At 29.0% G+C, this 22952-nt stretch overlaps 1 protein-coding gene across 3 annotated transcripts; it reads left to right on the top strand.

Moving 5' to 3' along the window:
* Nucleotides 1–7080: 7080 nt before the first annotated feature.
* Nucleotides 7081–22598, top strand: LOC126845915 (GILT-like protein 1). 3 transcript variants are annotated; one of them, XM_050584967.1, is made up of 6 exons: nucleotides 7081–7231; nucleotides 7305–7437; nucleotides 20822–20968; nucleotides 21039–21224; nucleotides 22093–22239; nucleotides 22345–22598. In XM_050584967.1, the coding sequence occupies exons 2-6, from the start codon at nucleotides 7345–7347 to the stop codon at nucleotides 22519–22521; spliced, it is 750 nt and encodes a 249-aa protein (XP_050440924.1). In that variant the 5' UTR covers nucleotides 7081–7231; nucleotides 7305–7344; the 3' UTR covers nucleotides 22522–22598. The 3 variants fall into 3 exon arrangements, with proteins under 3 accessions (XP_050440924.1, XP_050440907.1, XP_050440916.1); XM_050584950.1 differs by having other exon boundaries at nucleotides 7081–7237; XM_050584959.1 differs by lacking the exon at nucleotides 7081–7231 and having other exon boundaries at nucleotides 7244–7437.
* Nucleotides 22599–22952: the final 354 nt, after the last annotated feature.

Raw genomic sequence — 22952 nt, 5'->3', positions numbered from 1 at the left:
GAATCATATTTTAGGTGTTTTAAGAGAATATTTATCCGGACCTTAGTTATAATACTTAATAGTACAGAATAGTGTTGGTTACCTACACATAATTTTCATCGTATATATCACGTTATAATATAATAGTTTACTAGTGTTGAGGAAAAATGTATAGCTTATACTTGACTAACTTCTGTCCGACATGTCTATAATCGTTACCGGTAATTTTTCCTAAACCCATTTTCAGTTCTTAATGTTTTATTTTTGGAATACATGTTTCTCCTATAATCTTTCGTTCATTTTCTAAATTAATCGTGGTACACCAATGTTTTCTACTTTCTAAATTTCACATTGTTTCAAGGAATTCTACTAATGTTTCGTTCATTAAATTCATTTTTTCCCGCTTTGATATAGATAACGTTCCACGAGTCATTGAAAATGAAAATAAACTACTTCTTGACGGTTTTGTTAACTACTAAATTACTACTCGCAAAGGCCGCTGGTACTAGCAGGACTTATGAATATCGGAGCTACATATGTGCTAAATGTTTTTGCGGGGCTTATTGGCTATTCAGTAGAAGTGTGTTTAGGCATAACTCTGGAGCTTTAATAACAGTGCGATTTTATGCCTATCAATAAAACTGGAAGACTAGATAAATATGAAAACAATACGTTCTAGCCGGAAACACTATGATTAGGGAGGCACTTGCACTCTGCAGTTACTTAACATATTTTTTTAGTGATACAAGTCTAATAAAATTAAATAATAGGTGATTCTTAACTTATTTATATTACAAAAGTTAGGTTTTACAATTTTGATCTTGTTAATTTATATTGATAGAAAACATTATTTCAAGGTACGTATAAATAAATGTTGAGCTTTAAGTCATTATAACGAATTAAAAAACGGAGAAAAACTACAAATGTAATATACTATATTTTAAAGATACATATGTCAACTTTCAGAATCTTTTTTTTAAATTTAAAAGTTTTGAAGTTATGACGATTTTAATGAAAAATGTGTTAGTTAAATGGGTAAAATACAGCTCTACAGGAGACAATAAGGTCTAAGGGGCAAAATGTAGGCAATGATAAAACTGTAAATAAATATTAAGTTTTTCTAGTTACAAAACTATGGTAAGTTACTATAATTAATTATTGGCGTATCAGTTAAACACATTAAATTTTATGGAGGTTAGAAGGCTGATTTTTTTACTTAGTTATTTGATAATTAGTTAGATTTATGACCAAGTTAAAATGTGAACGCTTGTAAGACAATATTAAAAATCGGTCCCCTAGTCCTATAAAAAATGTTTTAATTCGATTCGGTAGGCTGTACCTTGGATTTTAGTAAGTGAATTCGCGTATTTATAGAATTTGGCTTTTATCGTTCCCCATGCGTGTATAGTAGATTTACTAATTTCAGTATTCATTTTTACCATTATTTAAAGGTTTAATACATTAAAAATCAAAAGGTTACCAAGTGTTCTGAATTTTAAGCATAGACATATCATACATCTATAAAGTTTGTGTTGTCGTGATCTCAACGTTTTAATTACCAATTACCAAATCAAAAGAGCATTGTGTGTGGGAATTGTAAATAAATATAGGATGTAGGATTATAGGATTTAAATTGACCCCAATTTGAAAAAAAATATTTACATAGGTGATTTCAAAGTTTGATACACGGACTCTACCTATAGAGAATAAAAGGTGGTAGTTATCTGCCAACAAGCTTACACATACGGTTTTGGTAAACATTTTATTTTTATTTTGTTGTTATTTTTTCACGAAGCAGTATTTTAGCCTTCTTTTATGCTTTTGGTGGTATTGTTGTACGTAGGTAATATCATATTTTGATTTAAAAAAACGTACTTAGTTTGTCGTTTACGCATATGGCTTTATTTGTTTATTCAGAAGACAATTGTTAACTATACCTATATTTTCTTCTAAATTATTACGTTTTAGTAAAATAATTTTGCTATAGGCTTTAAAGTTCAAGGTATACTTTTTTCTTAAAAACTATTGAATTATTATATTAATATTCAATACATATTATATAGAAAAATTATGACATTATGTAACATTATACTCGTACATTGAGTAAACGGTTAATTGTAAACTGTACCAAATACGGACAAATTAAATTAACTATTTTAACTTTAAACTCAATATAAATGTATACTATTGTCATGTTTTACAACATAGTTGAGTCTCGTATCTTTTTTTTCTTCATCTCAACTATTTGGGGTTCGGCCACTCCTTGTCCTAAACCTCCACTCGATACGATCTCCTACATACACCAGCAGTTCTCGTATAATTCTCAAACACATCCAACCACCATTTGTCTTCCTTTTCCCTTCTTTCCTCCTATGTTTATTTCCATTACCATTTTTACTACTTCCGGTTCATTTCTCCTTATAACATGCCCAAACCATCTCAGTCTATTCCTCTCATTTTGTACGCTTTTCAAGTCACGCCACTGCTATCTCTTAGTTAGGTATTCGTTCTTTATCAACCTTTTTTTTCTCGACAATCCACTTATCCACTATATTTGTTTTTATTAAGCATTGCCGTCTCCACTGCACTCATTGTCTCTTCTATTTTCCTATCTACCGCCCAACACTCCGAACCAACCAACATTGTCGGTCTCATCACAGTTCACACTCTTGTAGAACTTACCTTTAAGCCAAATTGGATTTAAGCCAGCTTCTATCCACTTAATCCGCACTATATCCTATGTTTCACATCATCATTCATCAAAGCCACCGTTCTTTTGTACAAAAGATATAAAGACTTAAACCTCGCTTACTATAGTCTTCGCTTATTGGCTTTACTCGTCTTGTCTCGTCAACTTATTGTCCTCTTCCTCCAAATTAATATTTATTATATTATATTTTGTTTTACTTCTACTTCTACTAATACTTGTTCCCTTTCCTTCAAGTACTACTCGCCACTCCTTAAGCCTATTGCTAAACTACTTCCATATTTTCCGATACCAAAACTATATCATCTGGGTCCCGTATCAAATGATCAAAATGTATAATAATATTAATAGTTGTCGAATTTTCTTGAATATTGGGATTTATAAATACAAAATTCAATAGTATCTTAATCATACTATTTACGGGCCCCTCTTTTTCCAATATAATTAGGTATGCCGTATGGGTCAAGATTTGGATAAACCATAACTGTCTTAATATTCAATTTCAATAACAGCTATGGTACCACTAAAAGTTATATACAATTACTAATTATACAGTCGTATTATAATCTACATATTTATTTAAAAATGCAAAACTGCCGAACCGCCTCAAATATATTTAAAATCTTGTTTTACTATTATATTATTATATTTCTTATTATTTACTGTTATAATATAATACTTTTAACTATTCAATTAGTAATATTAACTGTTATTTAATTACGTTTAAAAAAATTCGATTTAAATCTCGAACTAAACGTTTATCAATTTTAATAATCTCCTAACATGTTTAAAATTTTATACCATCACACTTTTGAAAATACATGTATAGGTACTTTTATTTTTTTCTTTCCATGTTTATTCAACTGTATTTGTATAGCGCTGTAGCATTACGATGATTACCAAATGTAGGCGTAGACTGTATATGAACAAAAGTATAGCGTTATTCGAACACTGAAAAACTGTTATCCGTACTGTTGATAAAATTGTTAGAAATATAGATGTATAGCACAAGTTAAAAATGTATTATTATTAATTGATCTGATGTAGATATTATCTAGAGGCGTTACAATAGGATATTTTTAACAATAACTACAAACAATTGTTGTATTCTCTAAACGATAACCTAATCGTTGTATAGGTGGGTCAAGAGAGGATAATATACGATTAGGTGTTTTGTGTGATATGAACGGATAAAAGAAGTAAAAAAAAAATGTTGACTATTGAAGTTCTATGTTTTTCACACTTCGAGTTATTTGCCCACATGTACGGGTACATAAATATTTAATGTATATGAAACGTACAAAACAAAGTATTAAATACTTCAAAAAATAGTATAATTTTGGTTAAAAATTAAGACCAATTAAGTCAAATTTATACATTGGTGCACTTAATATTTGAGAGGAACATAGATTTGTTTATTGCGGAGTAATTATTTAATGTTTAAACAATAAATAATATTTAATAGACTGAATTTAGCGTTTAAAAAAAAGACAGCGAAAATGTAAATTTCTGTGCATGATAAGCAAAATATATAAGTTTTCATTTATACCGTAAAGCGTTTAAGTAGATTTTATTACTCTACAAGTATCAAATATACATTTAAGGACCGCATGACTAATTAAAACGATAGGCATTATAAAGCATAAGCAATAGGCTAATTGCTACTCGCCTACTGAGTATCGTGATCGATGAAGCATAAACATAATAAACTATTTTCTATTTCTCGAATTGTCGGTGGGGAAACATGGGAACTTACATATTGACTTTACCCTACTGGGAAAACATCAAACGCGAATGGGGCACTTGCTCCCCCCATACCCTGCCAATCACCGACCACATAACAATAGTAATTGGTCACATGGCTCTAAAAAAAGTAAAAATAAAATATATCTGACATACTTTAATTACAGTTATTAATCTATTACTTACAAATACATCTTAATATTAAATGCCTATGACATTTTAACATAGTATTTAAAACATTTTTTTAACACGTTCACTGTCCGATGACCCCTATGAGGTTCATGATTTATTTATAAATAAGTCCCTAATTAGTTAATTAATTGATGAAAAGACTCTATCATCTCACCTGTCCAACTGTGTTATTATGAATTTCATAGAATATAGTCCATCCAAATAAATCTCCAGAGAAATAAATATGGATCATAGGACTGATAACTTTTGATTTAATTTAACATTAGGACAGTGAACGTGTTAAAAGAGAAAATATAAATTGATTGTGTTCATGGTGTTAAGTTTTAGATTCATCTTTATAGAAATATTCCGAAAATTGAAAAGGGAATATTGCCAAGAGCATACCAGTGAATTTATTCGGCCCTATCAGGGCATTGTAATTGTATTCGTTTATATAAATAGGATAACCGATATGTAATTTGCATCAGAAAGAAATTATATAGTATGTACTATTTTGGATAACATCTAGACATAACCAAAGTTTTCAAAGGTAAGTTGTTTGAAATTTTATTACAATTTATTATTGTACAATAGTATTGACTATTTTCATATTATAATTTTCAACAAAAAAATAACCAATTTGAATTTTGCTCTGAATGACGTGCTTGAAAATGAATAATACTTTTGCTAATTATTTACTTTTTTCCATTTTATCAAGAACCCTAGAAGAGGTGGAACCTTTTCTTTATTTCAATTTGTTGGGCGTAATTTTAGGACTTTAAGTCTGATAATTATACTAAGATAGACCTAGAGTAGGGTCTATAAATTGTAACATACAATTTTCTCAAAAATCAGTTGTCAAGCTTCTATTTTTATTAAAGAAAACCCCCGCAGAAAAAAGGAAAAAAAATCATCCTCGCGGAGTATTAAATTTACAAGTTGTTATGATAAATCAAAAGGTATCTAAAATATTTTATCATTATATTGTTAACATATACGAGCAACAACAGGATAAAAGTACTATAGAAAGACAATCCCTAATTGTATCTACCCAATTAATAAAAATAAAATTTTAAGCACATATCTGATTTTACAATACTTTTTCAATAACTAAATCATATGGAAAATTTTATATTTCAAATATTAAGGTATAGGAAACTTACAACTTGTATCCCACATATTATTATAAAACGCAACGTCTCTCTAGTCTAGTGAATGCGCATAAAACTCTTGTATCACTAATCCGATTTACATGTTTGTTTTGAGTTTATAAAATGTTCTCTATACTTTGTTTACGCGAATAAATTGTTTTAAAAATATTTAAAAAAAAATATATATATATGTACAAAAAGTGCGTAATTGAAGTGTAGCCCCTATAATTGGGGGGTCATAGGCACGTTCTGTATTGCCTAATGGGAAATATGGCCTTGATTCCTGAATGTACGAACATTTTTAAGGATGTTATTGTTTAAAACAAATTAATGCATTATCATTACTTTTTAAAAGATGATATGATAATTTGAAACAATAATTGTTTGCACAAATAATTTTTTATTTCTTCACAACTATCGCGATGACGCATAATATAGTTCACATAATTATGTGTAAGGTTTTAATTATTGACGTATGGAAATAATAAAATATACATAAATTGAACTACTCATATTAATTTTAATAAGATTAAATTAAAGATAGGACTTGAAAGCGTAAAGAGTGTTGTTGATACAACATAATTTTTATGGGTTCACATATTTCGACGTCGATAACTTTTCAGAAATTACTTTGATAGCCACGTTAACAATTGTGTTATTATAATCGCGTCTAAACGTATGCGTTTTATTTGAAAAACAACGTAGCAATCAAATGATAACCACAATAAACATGAACCATGACTGTGTATTTGTGTTTAGCTTTGGAGATTATTTCCTAATGATGCTGTTTTCGGTGTACGCTGAACATAATAATACAATATTGGTAAACAAGCCGCCGCGATCTTGTTTATATTTTTTTTTTTTACAAAAGCTGTTATGAAACTTATAATTATTACTACCCCGTTCGAGTAATACGTTTATACTATTATTGTACTTAAATGTTGTAATATTATGAACTATAGTAATATTGATCATTGCGATTTGCGTGTCTTGGGGCTGGGGACGTGATGTTTTTCAACAATAAATATCATTTAAGTATACGCATGTATGATGTGCTCTCAGTGTAGACGTAGTACGGATACTATACTGTATCGTGTGACTTAAAATTAAATTTACATAATTTAATAGTGGTGGCGGTGATGGTGGTGGGGGGGGGGGACATTTTCGATTTTAGTGGGTATAAACGCCTGGGAAAAAATGTATAAACAAATTGTCCCATGCTGGTGTGGCCGCCAGATATCGCGGCGTCTGCACAGTATACATAACCCCCCACCGGCCGGCTGGCGCAATTTCAGAGAGTCGTACCCGCTCCGTACCTGGTTTTCGTATCTCGCAGACGCCGGTTTTCAAAGCACGTACACAGCACTTACAAGCCATACGGAAGAGCCATAATATATATATATATATATATATATAGAGAGAGAGAGAGAGCATTACCGTTTCGAATCAAAAACCGTTTGCCACTACAGTCGCCAGTATTGTTTGTGTTGGTCAACCTACGATAACGGTTAAGGGTTGTTAGCCAATAATAATTGTTTCTATCCACTTTCCAGATCATCAAAGTTACATACACACACACGCAAAAAGCAAAACATGGATCACCGAGTGAAAATCACGATTTTTTTTTTGGTGCTAAGCGTTTTCGCCCAGTACTCGCAATGTGCAGAACCCAGCAGCGTGACGGACGTGAGTAAAAATACATGGTTACTATTTTATGAAAAAAATTTGAAATTGTATTATTATTTTGATTTTATGAACAAAATTATTATACCTAAGCGAATAACATTATCCGTTGTATAAGATAGTTATAAGCACCTAAGTCCTCTATATCATTTTTATTTAGGTATTACCTACGTGTATATAGGTGTATTAAAAAAAAAATACTAATTAAGTATAGACAATATTCGGCAATTATTCATACATTGTTATTATTTACTCTTAGAGATAATTTGAACAATGCAATATTACACATTTAATTAAATATTTTACTGAATGTAGTTTTAATAATAGTTAAAGTTGTTTTTCTGTAACAACACTTTTACGCCATAGTCCATTAGTCAATACATTTGCACAAATTTGATAATTAACATTTGTAATTTATATTTCTCTCTTTGAAAAAAGGATAACTTCTACAAGGCCCGTCGATTTGTTAAATTTATTATTAGCTATGATATTTAGACTAATGATCATAGTTTAATATACCGCATAACAAAATTCTTTTACAGAATTGCATTGTAATCGAAAATCAAAAATCAATACGTCCTTCAAATTTTATACATTTTCAATTGCATAAGAAAAAAAATAAAATTGTTCAATTTCCGAAAATATACTACACTAAGTATTATTAAACATAAAAGAATATAAACACGCACATACAAAATGTTTACAGTCGGGCCCCGTATAAGAAAAAGCTATAAATATAAAAATAACATTAGCAAAAAAAAAAAATTGAATTTATGAAATATTAATTATTGAATACATTAGCAAATGTCAAATAGTTTAATGTAATTTCAACATCAAAGTCGCTAAGTGTTTTTAATTGTATACTACATACCACTTAAAAGAACTACTTTATTTCTTAACTTCTTTTTAACAAAAAATAATTCATTTAGGTCAAATATATACTTTAAACTTTTGAAAGTACGTGGATACGATTATACGGTATACAAACTTCGATAGACGATTGTCAGGCATTTCCATCGATAAATATATTTAAGTACTTACGGTATTATAATTGCTGTTGTGTCTTATTTTTAGTGACATGCTGGGGAATATTAAAAGCTTTCCCTATATGCATCTATTTTTTGTTATGCTCAAGAAACGTAATAATATTTTATTGTTATGAGCGATTAAATATCAAATAGAGATTAAAATCTATTTTTTAGCTTTTACAATCGATTGCAATTTACTTAAGGCTGGATTTTAGTCTGATATGAGGCGGTGCGAACCGTTTTCAATTTTTATGAACTTAACGTAAACTGTCAATTGTTTTTTCTCATAGTATTTTTAGTACATCTTTTGGCTTTTTGAACGTTTATAAATAGTGGTAACTGGTATAAAACCATCTTATGAAATATCATATAATTTTTTTTAAAATACATGTATATTTTAAAATATAGTATTGTTTGATTTGTTTATATAAAATTGGTAAGCTCATCTTTACCTTTAGGGCACGTGGGGCACAAGCCCAGGGCCCCCTGTCTGATGCGGCCCCCGAATAATACAATTTACATCTTTCCGTTTTGGTTTTCTTAAAGGGCACCCAAACCCTGTGTGCCCAAGCCCCAAGGGCCCCTTTATAGCCTAAGTTAAGACGGTCCTAGATAAGCTGATCAAATTTGAATCGACACTTTATAATTGCTGTTAAACCAATTTATAATTTATTAGTTATACTTAATAATACGTTTCACGACATTAGTAAACTTACATGGTAATATAATATGAGAATGTAGAAACTGTTAATACTTTATAGAATATAGAGACTTTTATAATTAGATACTGAAATTTTAAATCATATTTACAGTAGATAGAAAAAGGGATTAAACATTTTCTGAAATCAGTTTTATAACGACTGTTATTGTTTATAAAGTTACTTGTAATAACAACATGAGAAATGATAAACTAAATAATTACATTCACGATGTCCGATGTTCTGCGTTAACAAATAATAACAAATAAAAAAAAAATTATTTTACATAATTTTATATTATTATTTTAATTTTCGAATTTTGCTGTTTCATTTTCAACCAATTGATTTGTTTATTAATTATTACAGGAAATATTACAATTATTATACTTGACTCGTTCGATAAAGATGTAGTTTACCAAAAATCATAGGCGCAAATACGGGGGAGGCTAGGGTGGGCTTAGCCCCCCCCCCCAATGCTAGACATAGCCCCACCAAAAAAATTGGGTTATGCATACAATTTTGAAATACAAAAATATATTTACTTAAATATATATTTTAAGCAAATTTCCAGCCCCCTGAGTTAAAAATTGAAATTGCGCCTATGCCAAAAATATTACTCAATCAAGAAAACAAATAACAAAATATCAACTAGTATTATTATTAGTATTGACTATTATAGTATAGTTATAAATTATAATTCTAGTAAATCAGTATAATGCTTTTCTGTTTAAAATCTATACAAAAGCAATCATTTTATTTAAATTATGTCATAGTTGGTTGGTGTTCAAACTTTAAGTAACATTTTGTAACTAATATTTAAAAAAACAGTTTTAAAAATAAGTTGCGAGATTTAAAAAAAAGATATAATATATATCCAAAGTTATTTTTATTTTTAGTTATAGTTCATTCGTAAAACTATGAACAGATAATCAATTATTACAACAGAATATTTCATGTTTACATTATGATCATTGATCTGAATTATAGTTTAATTAATTAGGTATTTTATTATTATTTTGTTTTACTTAGTTTTATTTGACGCGTAGCAATATTAATTTTGTTATGTGGTAATAAAAATATGTTATGAAGCCTTTGAAAGAAAAAAAGAATCATAAGATTCCCATAGTACCTATTTAAAAGCCACTTCAAACGATTTTCAATTATTATAATTATTTTTATAGTATTTAAAATTTTTTATCTACTAGTTTTGACATAGTTTTGTGTAGATTTTAACGTTAACATGAATACCCTAGATATTTTAACAGTATTCATTTGTCAGCTAGGTACTATGTAGTTTAAAAACTAGGCTTGTGGCATCGATGATTCATTGATAATGCAAACAACAATATCATAGCTGTAAAACAAAAACCCACCTGTTTATACATTATATTCGTGTTGTTTTTAAATGAATTTGAACACAAAAACAAAAAAAATTTCAGAAGTTGTGCTAAGAAGTCTAAAAAATATTGTTTTTACAAAATTATTTATTAACTACAATACCTAGAAATATTTTTTTTTGCGATAAATTGATGTTATGCTTGGGTGTATAATTGATATTTTGTTTTAGGTAACACTACATTTGCTACCCTCGTATAAAAATGAATTGTTTTTGAAACTGTTTTCACATACAAATTCAATGTTATCGTTAATGCATATTCTTAATAAAACTATTTTTTTTTATTTCACGCTCTACTACTATTACTACTATTACTAACTACTTCACACTCTGCTGTTACTGTAATTGTAATTTAACAAACAACACGCAACTGATAACGGCGTTCAGATGTGTTTAGATTTGTGATGTTCTTCGCGTAGTTCGCTCATAAATAAAACGATATTCGTTCAACCTAGACGCATGGCTTATAGGATCTTAGTACACTTAAGTACCAACTTGTAAAATAGCTGTTATATAATATTATGTAATATAAATCGTATGTTAAGTAGGAACATGGAAGTTTTGCTAAACATTTTAACCGTGGTACCTAATCTTTATTGCTGTATGAAATGCGTTTGTTTGCCGGTCGTTGTGTGTATGATTTTTAACAACCGATATTGTTTTACATGAAGTACAATCATTTTTCGTTAACGAGAGTCTAGACTGTCCAAAATACGACGCTATATGCGAAAGAATTTTGGTATAAAATTCGTATTGTAATCGTTTCCTCATTTCCACTGTTAGAAAACCAGTCTATGTTGTGTACCTAATATATGTTTTTTTGTCAGCCTAAAATACATAGTTTTACACGGCAGACAACAATTAATATTCTTTCGTGAGAAACTATAGGCACACAACGCGGGGTTGGCCAATGGGATATTTTAAATAACGCAAATGTACAGGTGTTAAAGAACAGCAGTTGGCTGTCATACTTATAATTAATACTTGGCAAAATAATCGCTGTGCATTACGCATTCAAACAGTAGGTAGCAACTATAACATCCTACATGTATACAGCTCTGTGTTTTTCTGTTTTTTTCACTCCATTTGGCGTTTTACCAAAACGGTTAATTTATTAACTTTTAAATACCTAATGTTTTATTTTTTAATTGTTTTTTAACATTTATCTTTATCAAAATGAATCTACTTTTATAATTATAGAATTAAAGTGCATAATCCAAGTTCTAAAAATTCTCAATTAAAAAAAAAAATTATATAATATATATTATGTACACATTATGAGTTTTAAAACTTTAACTCAACGATTGCAAAACTCTTTCTAGCTCGTAAACGATATTTTTGTTTTCAACTAACTGCAAGCTTTAAAGCAGCTGACAGCTGTTGTACTTTTTTGTATAGTAATTTTTCTTTATATTTCCCTTAGCAACTTTCCATCATTTTATTTGGCAATATATACCATTTGATTATAACAATAACGTTCGACCAAATATGTCAAAGGTTTAAGGTCATGTAGGACATACTGACCTAATGACCTCTTACTTTATATATGTATGGATATTATGTTATAAATAAAAAAATTAATTTTAACGGTTATACAATCTAAATCGATAATTTTTGTCACCTGTCAGTTTTAGGGACTGTGGGAATCCATAATAACATATATAAAGTACCTATAAACGATAACAAAAGGTAGCGAACAAACATTAAATTATTTTTCTACTTGGTTTTTCTGTTAGAATGCCAAGGGGTTTGTCGGTCAGCAATAAAAATAATTAAATACAAATGTTCGAGCACTAAACATTATTATCTAAATTTGTGTTCCAAGAAATTTAATATATGCTAAAGTTATTCAAATTTATAATCGAAATGTCGATAAGGTCTTTCGGAAGTTTTAAAACATTAGATTTAGTAATATTTGGCAAAAAAATACTGATATTCAAATAATAGCTATTAGTCATGTTTTTGGTCATATGACAGATATTATGTGTTACGTCATCTAGCATGTCATAGTTGTTGGTAGTGCAGTAGTAATCATTTTTTTTTTAGATGATCTCAATTTGTACCAATGCAGTTTAGCGAACGTTTTAAACTGAGTATATATAATAGTATTCAGAGTTGTGTCAGAGTTGTTCTGTCACGAATATGTTTTCTTCACTAATACCTATATATTCCGTATTGTTTTAACATTTAACTGTCCCTAATGTCCTTTGTTACACGGTACAAAATTATTTTTACGTGATCCAACATCATCGTTATCGGTTTTCTACAGCGATGCCCTCTTATAAGTCAACTGGTGACATTTCCTTCCAAACAACAACATATAAACATTTTTTTTTTTTTAGTTGTTTATTATTTATTCAAAGCCCATAGTTAACATAAAAAGCAAAAGAAATACCGAACACGTTATTACACATGCTTCGTGCTTTGAGAACGACTTTTTGTTATTATTCTTCGCCTACACTCAAACAGGTGTTTCAAATACTTTGATTGCAATGTTAGTTCAAACGTTTTTATACTCCAAATGATAAAAAAAAACTCTCTTTGGCCGTTGCAAGAAATTAAATAATAATATTTTACACATTATATTGGTTTCAAGTTTGAATTCAGCTACCAAAAAAAAAAAGTGAGCAAAGAGGGTTGTAGAGGTAATTAACATTTGATGCCTGTGAAATTGTGTAATTAGTTGAATTTAATCAAATCGAAGAATTCACATTTCCTTTTAGTTATAATAATTACCATATGAACTCGAGTTTATCAACCTAATTATAAAACTAATTAATTTGTTTTTGATGTCTAATAATACTCGTTTGGGTCATTTATATTTATATTAACATTAACAATATTAAATTAAAAAATTATATTTGCAACCGAACTGCTAAAAAAATGTACATAAGTTATTAATTATATAATAATATTTATATGGGTACATGATATGGTACCTAATATAATACTAATATAAACTATGTACTAATATAATTTTAAAAATACATATTTTAATTTAAACTTAAAAAGAAATAATGTTTTTTAATTTATCAATAACTATTTGTTTTTAATAAATTATTGTTAAAATGAAATCTTAGTAGTTAGTATTATTATTACATTAAACAAAAACCTTCATGTTTTAATCACATTTATTTCGGCTAACTGTTATTCGTTTTTTTTTTTTTATTATTTAAATTGTGTTTACCGCAAATAACTTGATTTTTGAACTACCGAATCTTAATTAAGTTTTTCCAGTATAATAAAACGCTTGAGGATAACCTCGAATGACTGTTAACCACTATTTCAATGTTGCTTTCTACGAGCCCAAGTACAGACGACAACAGTGATTTTCCTGGCGTACTTGACCTTATGTAAAGGGAAATCAGTTTTCCGATTTTGTTCCGACTGTGGCGTTTTAGTTTCATTGATATTACTTGAAGACGTCAGAACTTGTGGTCGGATGGGGGGAGGAAGAAGGATTTTGTTCATTTCAGTAATCTTATTATTACCAAATCACTATGCCGCAGTCAGTTGTTTATGCGGCGGCGGGTGCTATTGTCGATCGTTAAACCCGCCATTGTTGCACTTGCACCTTCCAAATAAATAATATACTGAAGGTAATTGGCGGGAGACGGACAAAGCAGAGGCACCCGGGGAGGTAGTATAATTGAGTTTGTCTCTCTCCGTCCCATTGCCGTACAATGCGTTACACGAGCATCTGAATTTGAAAAAAATAAAATTACTCGCCATGGTTTTTTTAAAAAAAATTGTTTACGCTTAAATAGTAACATTACGTGTCGATGGTTTAAGTTTTCACTGGACACGAGTTTCGAAGTAGATGCAAAAAGTAAATATCACACAGTTTTATAAATTCGATTTTCTTATGTTTATAAAAAATGTCAGAAGCGGAATCAAAATTAAAAAATGTATAAATGTTGTTAATATATAATAGATATAAAGCGCACTTTTTGACAGTAATAAGAATAGAAACCATTAGAAGTATAATTACAAAACGTACAAAAGATAGAAATTAAAAAAAAAAGTCCTTTTTTTTTGACAAATTGAAAAGTACACAGTTACAGTAATATCTACATATTATTTCTTAATAAGCGAACATTTTTCAAAAATACCTATTTATGGCGATAAGAGTTTTTAAAATTTGTATACCTTAAATTAACTGGAGTCAATATAACGTTGACGTTTGAATAGGTTGTTTCATGCATTAAATTTCACTTCGCCCCTTTGGCCTTGCGTATTATAATACGTATGTCATAAATAAATATATGTAATCGTTTTGAACACCTCTATTTATTAGAATTATACCAAACATATAAAGCGCCAAAAACGTGTACAAAATGTCAAATATTTGAAAACAATATAATATTATAACTGAAATTGAGTGCAGCTTGTTTTAAGACAATCTGGTTGTTCCCGTCACATAACGGATTCCCAGTTTTTGAGTTTTCCTGTCCATGTAATTAACGGCATTGTGCGTGTTTCTGAATATATTGTGTTTTGTTTACTTAGACTAAAACAAAGTCCGTACACGAACTACGATTTATGAATACATTTAAAACAAAATAATTATTCCAGTCAATGCACTCGGCAAACTATTTGAAGATACTAACTAAAAACGCCTACCCAAGTATACTTTTTTCTGAAATATACAACATGCAGTTCTACATGAATTTTGAATACTCGCTAGTCGCCTAGCTTATAATTAATCTTAAAAATAATGCATTTCTATTTTTAAAGCATTATATTATTATTTCATTTTAGATTTGAATTACCATGTTTTTATAAAGTTAACTCATTATATTTTTGATTTTCGTATAAATATTTTATATTGCAAAACAGTTGGCTTGGTTTAGGTCAGCTGATCTGCATTATCAAAAGCTATTGAAATTTAAAAGTAACATCAATATAACACAATAAAAGTATACCCACTTATTTTTGTCTTTATATTGAAATTATATCCGTAATCGCCAGTTTGGCTTAACATGTAAGGATAGTCTTAAATATGATTATTGTTGAACCATACTTAATTCTTAATCTAAACTAGTGAAAACAACATTTAGACGTTTTAATTATTATTTGTTATTAATATTTGGTTTAAGTGAGTATAATTTTCTTCAGGTGAAGGTTTGTTTAATCGAAAATTCTGATTGTTTACTCAATATGCCAAATATAACAAGATTATTTCCATGTTTTCTTCTATAATTTATATCATATTTTTTTATATTTTTTGTCAGTAGTCACAAGGCATGTGCGGCTGTACTTTCTTAGCTTTTTGTAGTTCACACAATTAAAATATTAGTAGTAGTTTTGTATTTTTTTAGTTCACTCATTTTGTTTTAGAAGGCCTATTGTATTTTTTGAATAGAAGAAATTTGAAAAGACAGAAATCCCCTTCTCAGTGATAAATGAAGCATGCGCTACGAAATCTCCATACTTCCCACACCGTACCAATCCTTTGTTTTTAACACGGGGTTATGGAAATACCTTTTCAAGAAATCTGATCCTTTAGACGAGGACACTTTAGTGTCTATATCTAAATGCAATTTGCACGTTCACATACAATGGACGGATAATAATTTAGTAACGTTAGAATCTAGAGACGAAAATTGTGCACACGCTGCTTCACGGGTGGATGCTCAAGTTGACACTTGGTCGTGACCCAAATCAGTGAACTTACAATAATTCCTGGTTGATTTACATTTGAAATGTGTTCTAATTTGTTACGAGCCATTCACGCAGTAATCAGTAAGTACTGCTTATGTGCTGTGCGTGTATTGTGGCTGTATCGTTATTGTCATTTATAGTTCTCTGTAACGCCAAGTTTGAAAATCGTGGTGTAGTAATGGTATCTAAAACATTCCTCTAAATATATGTTTCCGCCCAATTTTATCACACCTGGTTATCCTATATAATGATACACACGTTGTGTTTGGCATAATATATAGTCACTTTTGTGTATTAATGGTAAGGAAACGCCAACAAGCCCCGCACAGTAGTTATTACATTTCAGATAAGAGGCTAGGCTGGGCTGGGCTGGATTGTGGGTGAGTTCAGTAAATAGGTACTTCGATGCCGTGTGCTGTTTGAAAAGATATCACATGGGGTCAGACCTCAGAAGTAAATCAAGTCACATATTATATTGGTTTTTTGATACCATAATATGCTGTTATCGGGTTTGTTTTTCAAACATTCACTGTTCGTTTAAATAATAAATTATAATGCAGAGTATCTTATAGTTGTCCATTTTGAAACGGCACTAGAAAAATAATCTGTTTAGTATAACCAACGGCCGTTAACACAGGTAGAGTACATGTTAAACTCAAGCAGGATCTCCAAATATTGGGGTCATTTAAACTAATTTTAACAACCCTACACATTTTTTTAGCATACTTAATATCCTAAATATGTTGTACACAATATTAGGTACACAATTTAAATAATAATAATAATACAGTTCAAGCCACTTTTATTGTGATAATTTGTATGGTTTCATCTGATGGTAAAACAAAAGGTTAAATTTGTTTTGTATTGGTATAAACTATAAGAGAATGTTTCTAGTCGTGATAGTCGTTAGAAGTAGTGTAATAATAACAATAATAATCTGTATGAATGTATAAAAATGAATAGCTGTTATCGTACTTATGTCATTAATTTAATCGTATAAATTAAAATATGAAAAAGAGACTTATGAATATTATAATAATATATTTATGAATTATTTTTTTTTTTACAACGTTGAGTTTGTGAGCAATTATTGTTCCAATGTAATGTTATACCTCGCACGATAGGTTATTATATTACACCAGTTTATGGGTGCCATTGCTTATATACAGTATACTATACACTTGTGCACAAGTTTGATACATATAACAATGAGTCAATGACATTAATTATTTACCAAGCAAATGCCTGTGCAAAATTAACGTGTTTACTGTTCTGGTTCCACGTGACATCGATATATTAGAATTCTAAAAATGTTTTTAACTCACGCAATGTAGGCTTATGATAAATGATAGTGCTACAGGGGATTACATTTTATAAAATATACCATACATAAAAATATCGACTATGAATTTTTAAATTTACAGTAAGTAATGTTAAGTAATTATATCTTGTATTAACAATTTTTTAAGCATTTAAGATAATCTATAAAGATTATGTCATTGTAGGTATGCACTATGCCAGTAACACCAACATACTCACCTCATGCTATTTGACTTAATCCAATAGAAAATTTGATATGACATACTGCAAATAAAGTCATACATTTTTTAATATAATAATCAAAATTTAATTTTTTAATCAACTTAATAAACCGGATATTTCTTTTATTTGGACATACTTCATGTGACCTTATGCGCTTGCTAGTATAATAGGCAAAGGCCTTGATTATTATTAGTTATTTACTAATTATAACCTTCATCCCTCTATTCAAATGTTTAGTACGACTTATTGACTAAATTAGTTAATTTTCCATGTTATTACATTATATGACTAACAGTACAAACTACGTGTAAATTTTGGCTTCAAAGTGTTGCAATTATTTATATTTTTGTGTGATATCTACAATTCTTTCGAAACATTAAAAATTATATTTTTTATGTATCAACGGTTCCAAGTATAAATTATACTTTGGAGTTTGATTATTAGGTACATAAAAACGTATCATGAATCAACTATTTATTGGTACATTTCAAAGTACAAATTATATAGTAAGTAATAGTAATAATAGAATCGATACTTCATACATGCATATGTTAACAAATTATCAATATAATTTAGATACTTAATATATGTATCGACGTATAAACTAATCTTGATGTTGATGCATGTATTAATTAATGTCTTGTACCTTCATCAACAAAAAAAAACCCCTCGCTGAATTTATACCTACATTTTTTGTAGCCGTGAACGATCTCGTGTTTCGAAATCTAGACGGGTTGGTTGCACAAAGGATCATGGCGCGGGCTCGCTTTTTCCTTTAACGTGCGTTCAACTGGATGCAACCGTCACCGTTTTTAAAGGGGGGGGGGAGTTGCAAGCATGGTAGGAGAGGGGTGACGGCGGCGGGAAAGGTTTTCTGCACGCGGTTACAAATAATAAAACGGTCCAGACGAAGTGCGGGCCCCTATGTGTCTCCCCTCTCGATATCCGCTCACCCCCCAGCCAGTCTGCGTTTTTGCAGACAGGCCTACGGGGTGTGTGAGAGTGCAGTCGGGGGTTATACGTTGAAAAAACTTTGTCCGAACCCTCCCCTGCTATTCTGTTAGGGACCAGACGCTCTCGTCGTCCGTGCATCGCTACCCCTCCTACACTGAACCCTATTGAATTTCTACGCCCTGCGCTTTACCGGCGGCATACCATACCGGTGAACAAACTCAGTATTATAGTGCTGTCGAGTGCAACGGATTCGCAAACCCGAATGCTCCACCGTCCGCGGCCGACCTCCCCTAATAGTTAATTATCATACCACTCTTCATAATCTCACCCCTTAAAATCCGTTTTTAAATTAGTTATTTTTGCAGTGTTGTATACAATGCACAGTACACGTATTGCACTTCAGACAGTTAAAATCTGGTTAGAATATAAATTCGGTATAATACTTAGGATACGTCATAAAAAATATTTGAGACATGAACTAATCTATATATTGAGTATACATTTATCTTTATACTTAATGAATGGAGGGATGATAAGTAATAACCGTTTGTAAGGCATACAAATTTGATTACTACAAACTCTCGTAGTTTATATTATAACCATCAAATTTGTTTACAGCAAAATAGTCTAGCAATCATTCTAAACTATTTGTTAAGTTTTTATCTTTAACAATAAGTGCTACGACTTAGTCTAATGATATTAAAAAAAAAAATTATGATGAATGTATCGTACAATTTTTTGTTTATGTAAATATTAATTATACAAGATGTATTTTAAAATGACATAGCATAGAGAGAAAAATAGTTAAAAATATTAATTAAATTATCATAATTTTAAAAAACAATTTATTAAAAAATACAATTTACATAATACCTATTTTAAAGAGTTCGTATTCTATAGTTAAAAAAATTGTACTAAATTGAACGGATAGTTATTATAATTACTGATAATTATGTAATATATTTCTCGACTTATACAAAAATGTTACCTATTTTGTTTAGCTTGCATCTCTATGTATGTATATAAAAAAAGATGTTCATGAATATTGTGTAGTTTTTTTTATATGTATTAACTCGACTCAAATATTTGAATAGTTCGGTGCATTGAACTTTTTTCTTTGTGATATGGAACAATAGAAAATATGTAATAAAGAAAATAATTGTATTGGGAATACAGAAGGGGATTTAAATAATTATTACTATTAATACTCAAACCATGATTTTAACAGTAATATGACAAAACTTAACATTTTTTTAAAATTAGTCTTTTCATTATAATCACAATATTATCACTATTTATATACAGAGCCGTCTTAGGCTATACCCTTAGGCACACAGAGTTTGGGGCCCTTTCAGAAAACCAAAAAAAAAAAATTACGTTTAGGTGTAAATTGTGTTATTCGTGGCCCTATCAGGTATAAGTTATATGATACTAATACAAAATTGATACAGAGTATTATGATTTTATCGAAGAGAAATATTATTTTAGGTTCAGGGTTGTATGTATAAAAAAAATAATTAAAACAAAAATCGAAGGTTGTGGTCTGGTAGGAGCTTCTACATCCTGTGTTGTATTATCAAAGTATTGCCTGCAGCACTACACTTGATTTCTTTATCAGTAAAATAATTTGTTTTTTACACAATACATGTACTTGTAAATTATAAATGATAATCATATTGCTTTTCTATACGTCAAATATATTGACATGTATTATCTAAAACTATAATAAAAAATATTATTACCGATAGAATCACCTATTTCTTAAATAAATAATTAAAAAGATTTTCTGGTTTGAAAAACAACAAAATTAAATAGTTTGCTCATTTTTGTGATGTACGTTCGAATGACTATAATTTAAATTAATTCCTTCTCAGAACATTAATTTTTTTGCGAAAGTATAGTTTAAATGCAAATATAGTTGTTAAAAAATTTGTTTAATTTCTTTTGTATACTAAACTATCCAATTTACTTTTGCTTTTTAGGTTTAACGATTACAAAAAACCTACATGATATTAAAAACATATATTTATAAACAATTTATAAGTTTATTTTCTGTCTTAAATACAAATTAAATTTATACTTATAAATATATGTTTATCTTTTAGACTCCGAAAACACCTGTGCATGTTGAACTTTACTATGAAGGGCAATGTCAAAAAAGCCAAAAATTCATTGAAGAAGAACTTATTCCAACGTACAAAACTTTATCTCAGCATTTGAACATTGAACTAATACCTTTTGCAAAAAGCACAGTAAGTTGATATTTTGTAAATTATATTCATCCTACTGTTATGTTATTAATTACCTGTGACTTTATTACAGATCACTCATATTAATGCAACAACAAATGAATACAACTTAACTTGTCCACGTGGTGTTTTAGAATGTGAAATAGACAAAGTACACGCTTGTGCTATCAAACATATTACTTCGATTCCTGATAAGCTTAACTTCCTTAACTGTACTATGAAACCATCAAATGAAGAAAAATTGCCACCTACTTCAAAGGTAACTAAGTATTATACATAACAATAATTATGCATAGTTTTGGTTTTAATTGGAATTTGAGTTTAATTAATTTCCTTCCTTTGGTATAAATTGTATTGACTACCCAAATATTGCCCAATGACCATTTTAACCTACACCTAAACTATTTTGTTAAAACAAATATATACCGGATGATTGGTTAACTATGGACCAATCAATATCTTAGAAGATATTAGACATTTTTTAATTATTTTTTTTTATAATTTTATAATTATTAGTTGGGACAAATTTAATATATTTTTGAAAAATATAACCCCATCCCTTATATGTTACTATGTCAAACTAATCATCCAAAACTGGTTATTGACCAGTCAAAATATTTAGCAAATTATTCCTAATTCAAAAAGATAATAAAATATAAAACTCGAGTTTATAAGATTTTAACATAAAGGGACGGAGTTCTAATTTTAAAAAATATATTAAATTTGTCCCAACTAATAATTATAAAATTATAACAAAAAAATAATTAAAAAATGTCTAATATCTTCTAAGTTATTGACTGGTCCATAGTTAACCAATCACCCTGTATATATAAAAATTAATTTACAGTTCACATTCTGTTGTCGTTTGTCAATCTTAATTTTAATGATATTAATACTACTTTTTTGGATGCAACTTACATTCGTCTTTAAGACTTTAATTTTATTCTGACTTTTTTAATTTAAAAATTCTTTCAACATAAAAAAATTGTTTTCATAATAAGGATAACATAAAAAACTTGTTTTAATCAGAAATTTAAATTTATGTGTTTTAAACGGAGCTTTTAATAAATTGTAATTAATGTTATATTCATACTGATTATCTCATTGTTTTTTAAAAACAATTTTAGTGCGCAACACAAATAAAACTACAAGCTGAGATCATTACCGCTATTGAAAATTGTCTGAAGGTTGAAGTTTTTCAAGATTTGAAAACTTATAATGAAAAGTCTCTAGCGGCTAAGGTGGAATATGTACCAACGATTCTCATTAACAACGTAAGGTTTTTTTTTTACTTGTTGCAAACGTTTAATATATTAGATGTTATAATCATAATTTATAAACAAATTCAAAATACACATTATTTATGTATATTTTTTCAGACTCCTTTCGAGAAAAAGACAAATGCAACCACTGGATACTTGAAGTCAGCTATATGTGAAAATATCCCGGAGCCAAAACCTAAAGAATGTACGAGCGATGCTAGCGGGTCTGATGCCATTGTTGCTGGAATCCTACCGTTACTTATCGGTGCTTATTATTTAATAAAAACATTCTAAGTCTCTACAAAAAAATTAAAAACCAAGATTTTACAATATAAAAACACATTTGTCATTAAATCTGATCTATAAGCGCATTACTTTATCAAATTTACTTGAATAGTACCTAATCATCTACAGATACACTATGTCTTATGTTTAGCTTTTTTAACGGTTTGTTTAATTTCTTTTGTGTTTGTGTGTGTGCATTTAATTTTGATTTAGAACTGCTATACATACACTATAAGCTATACATTTTTATTATATAAATGATAAGATATAGCATTTAATCTACATACATGCGTAAATTAAAATTTATAAGTATACTATAATATCTCCTGAACTTTCGGCACTGTTACATAAAAATTAAGAACATCGGCATTTTATATAAGATATATTGTTGTTTATACTTCTTGTTGTATGCTTTTATTTGCATTGTTGTCAACAATTAA

The sequence above is a fragment of the Adelges cooleyi genome, unplaced genomic scaffold, assembly GCF_023614345.1.
Source record: "Adelges cooleyi isolate 19-005CV unplaced genomic scaffold, UGA_ACOO_1.1 ACOO_flye_CR_arks_rails_tigmint_CR_PRNA_108, whole genome shotgun sequence".
In the NCBI taxonomy this organism is placed as follows: Eukaryota; Metazoa; Arthropoda; class Insecta; order Hemiptera; family Adelgidae; genus Adelges; species Adelges cooleyi.
This window is presented reverse-complemented; position numbering and strand designations above follow the sequence as displayed.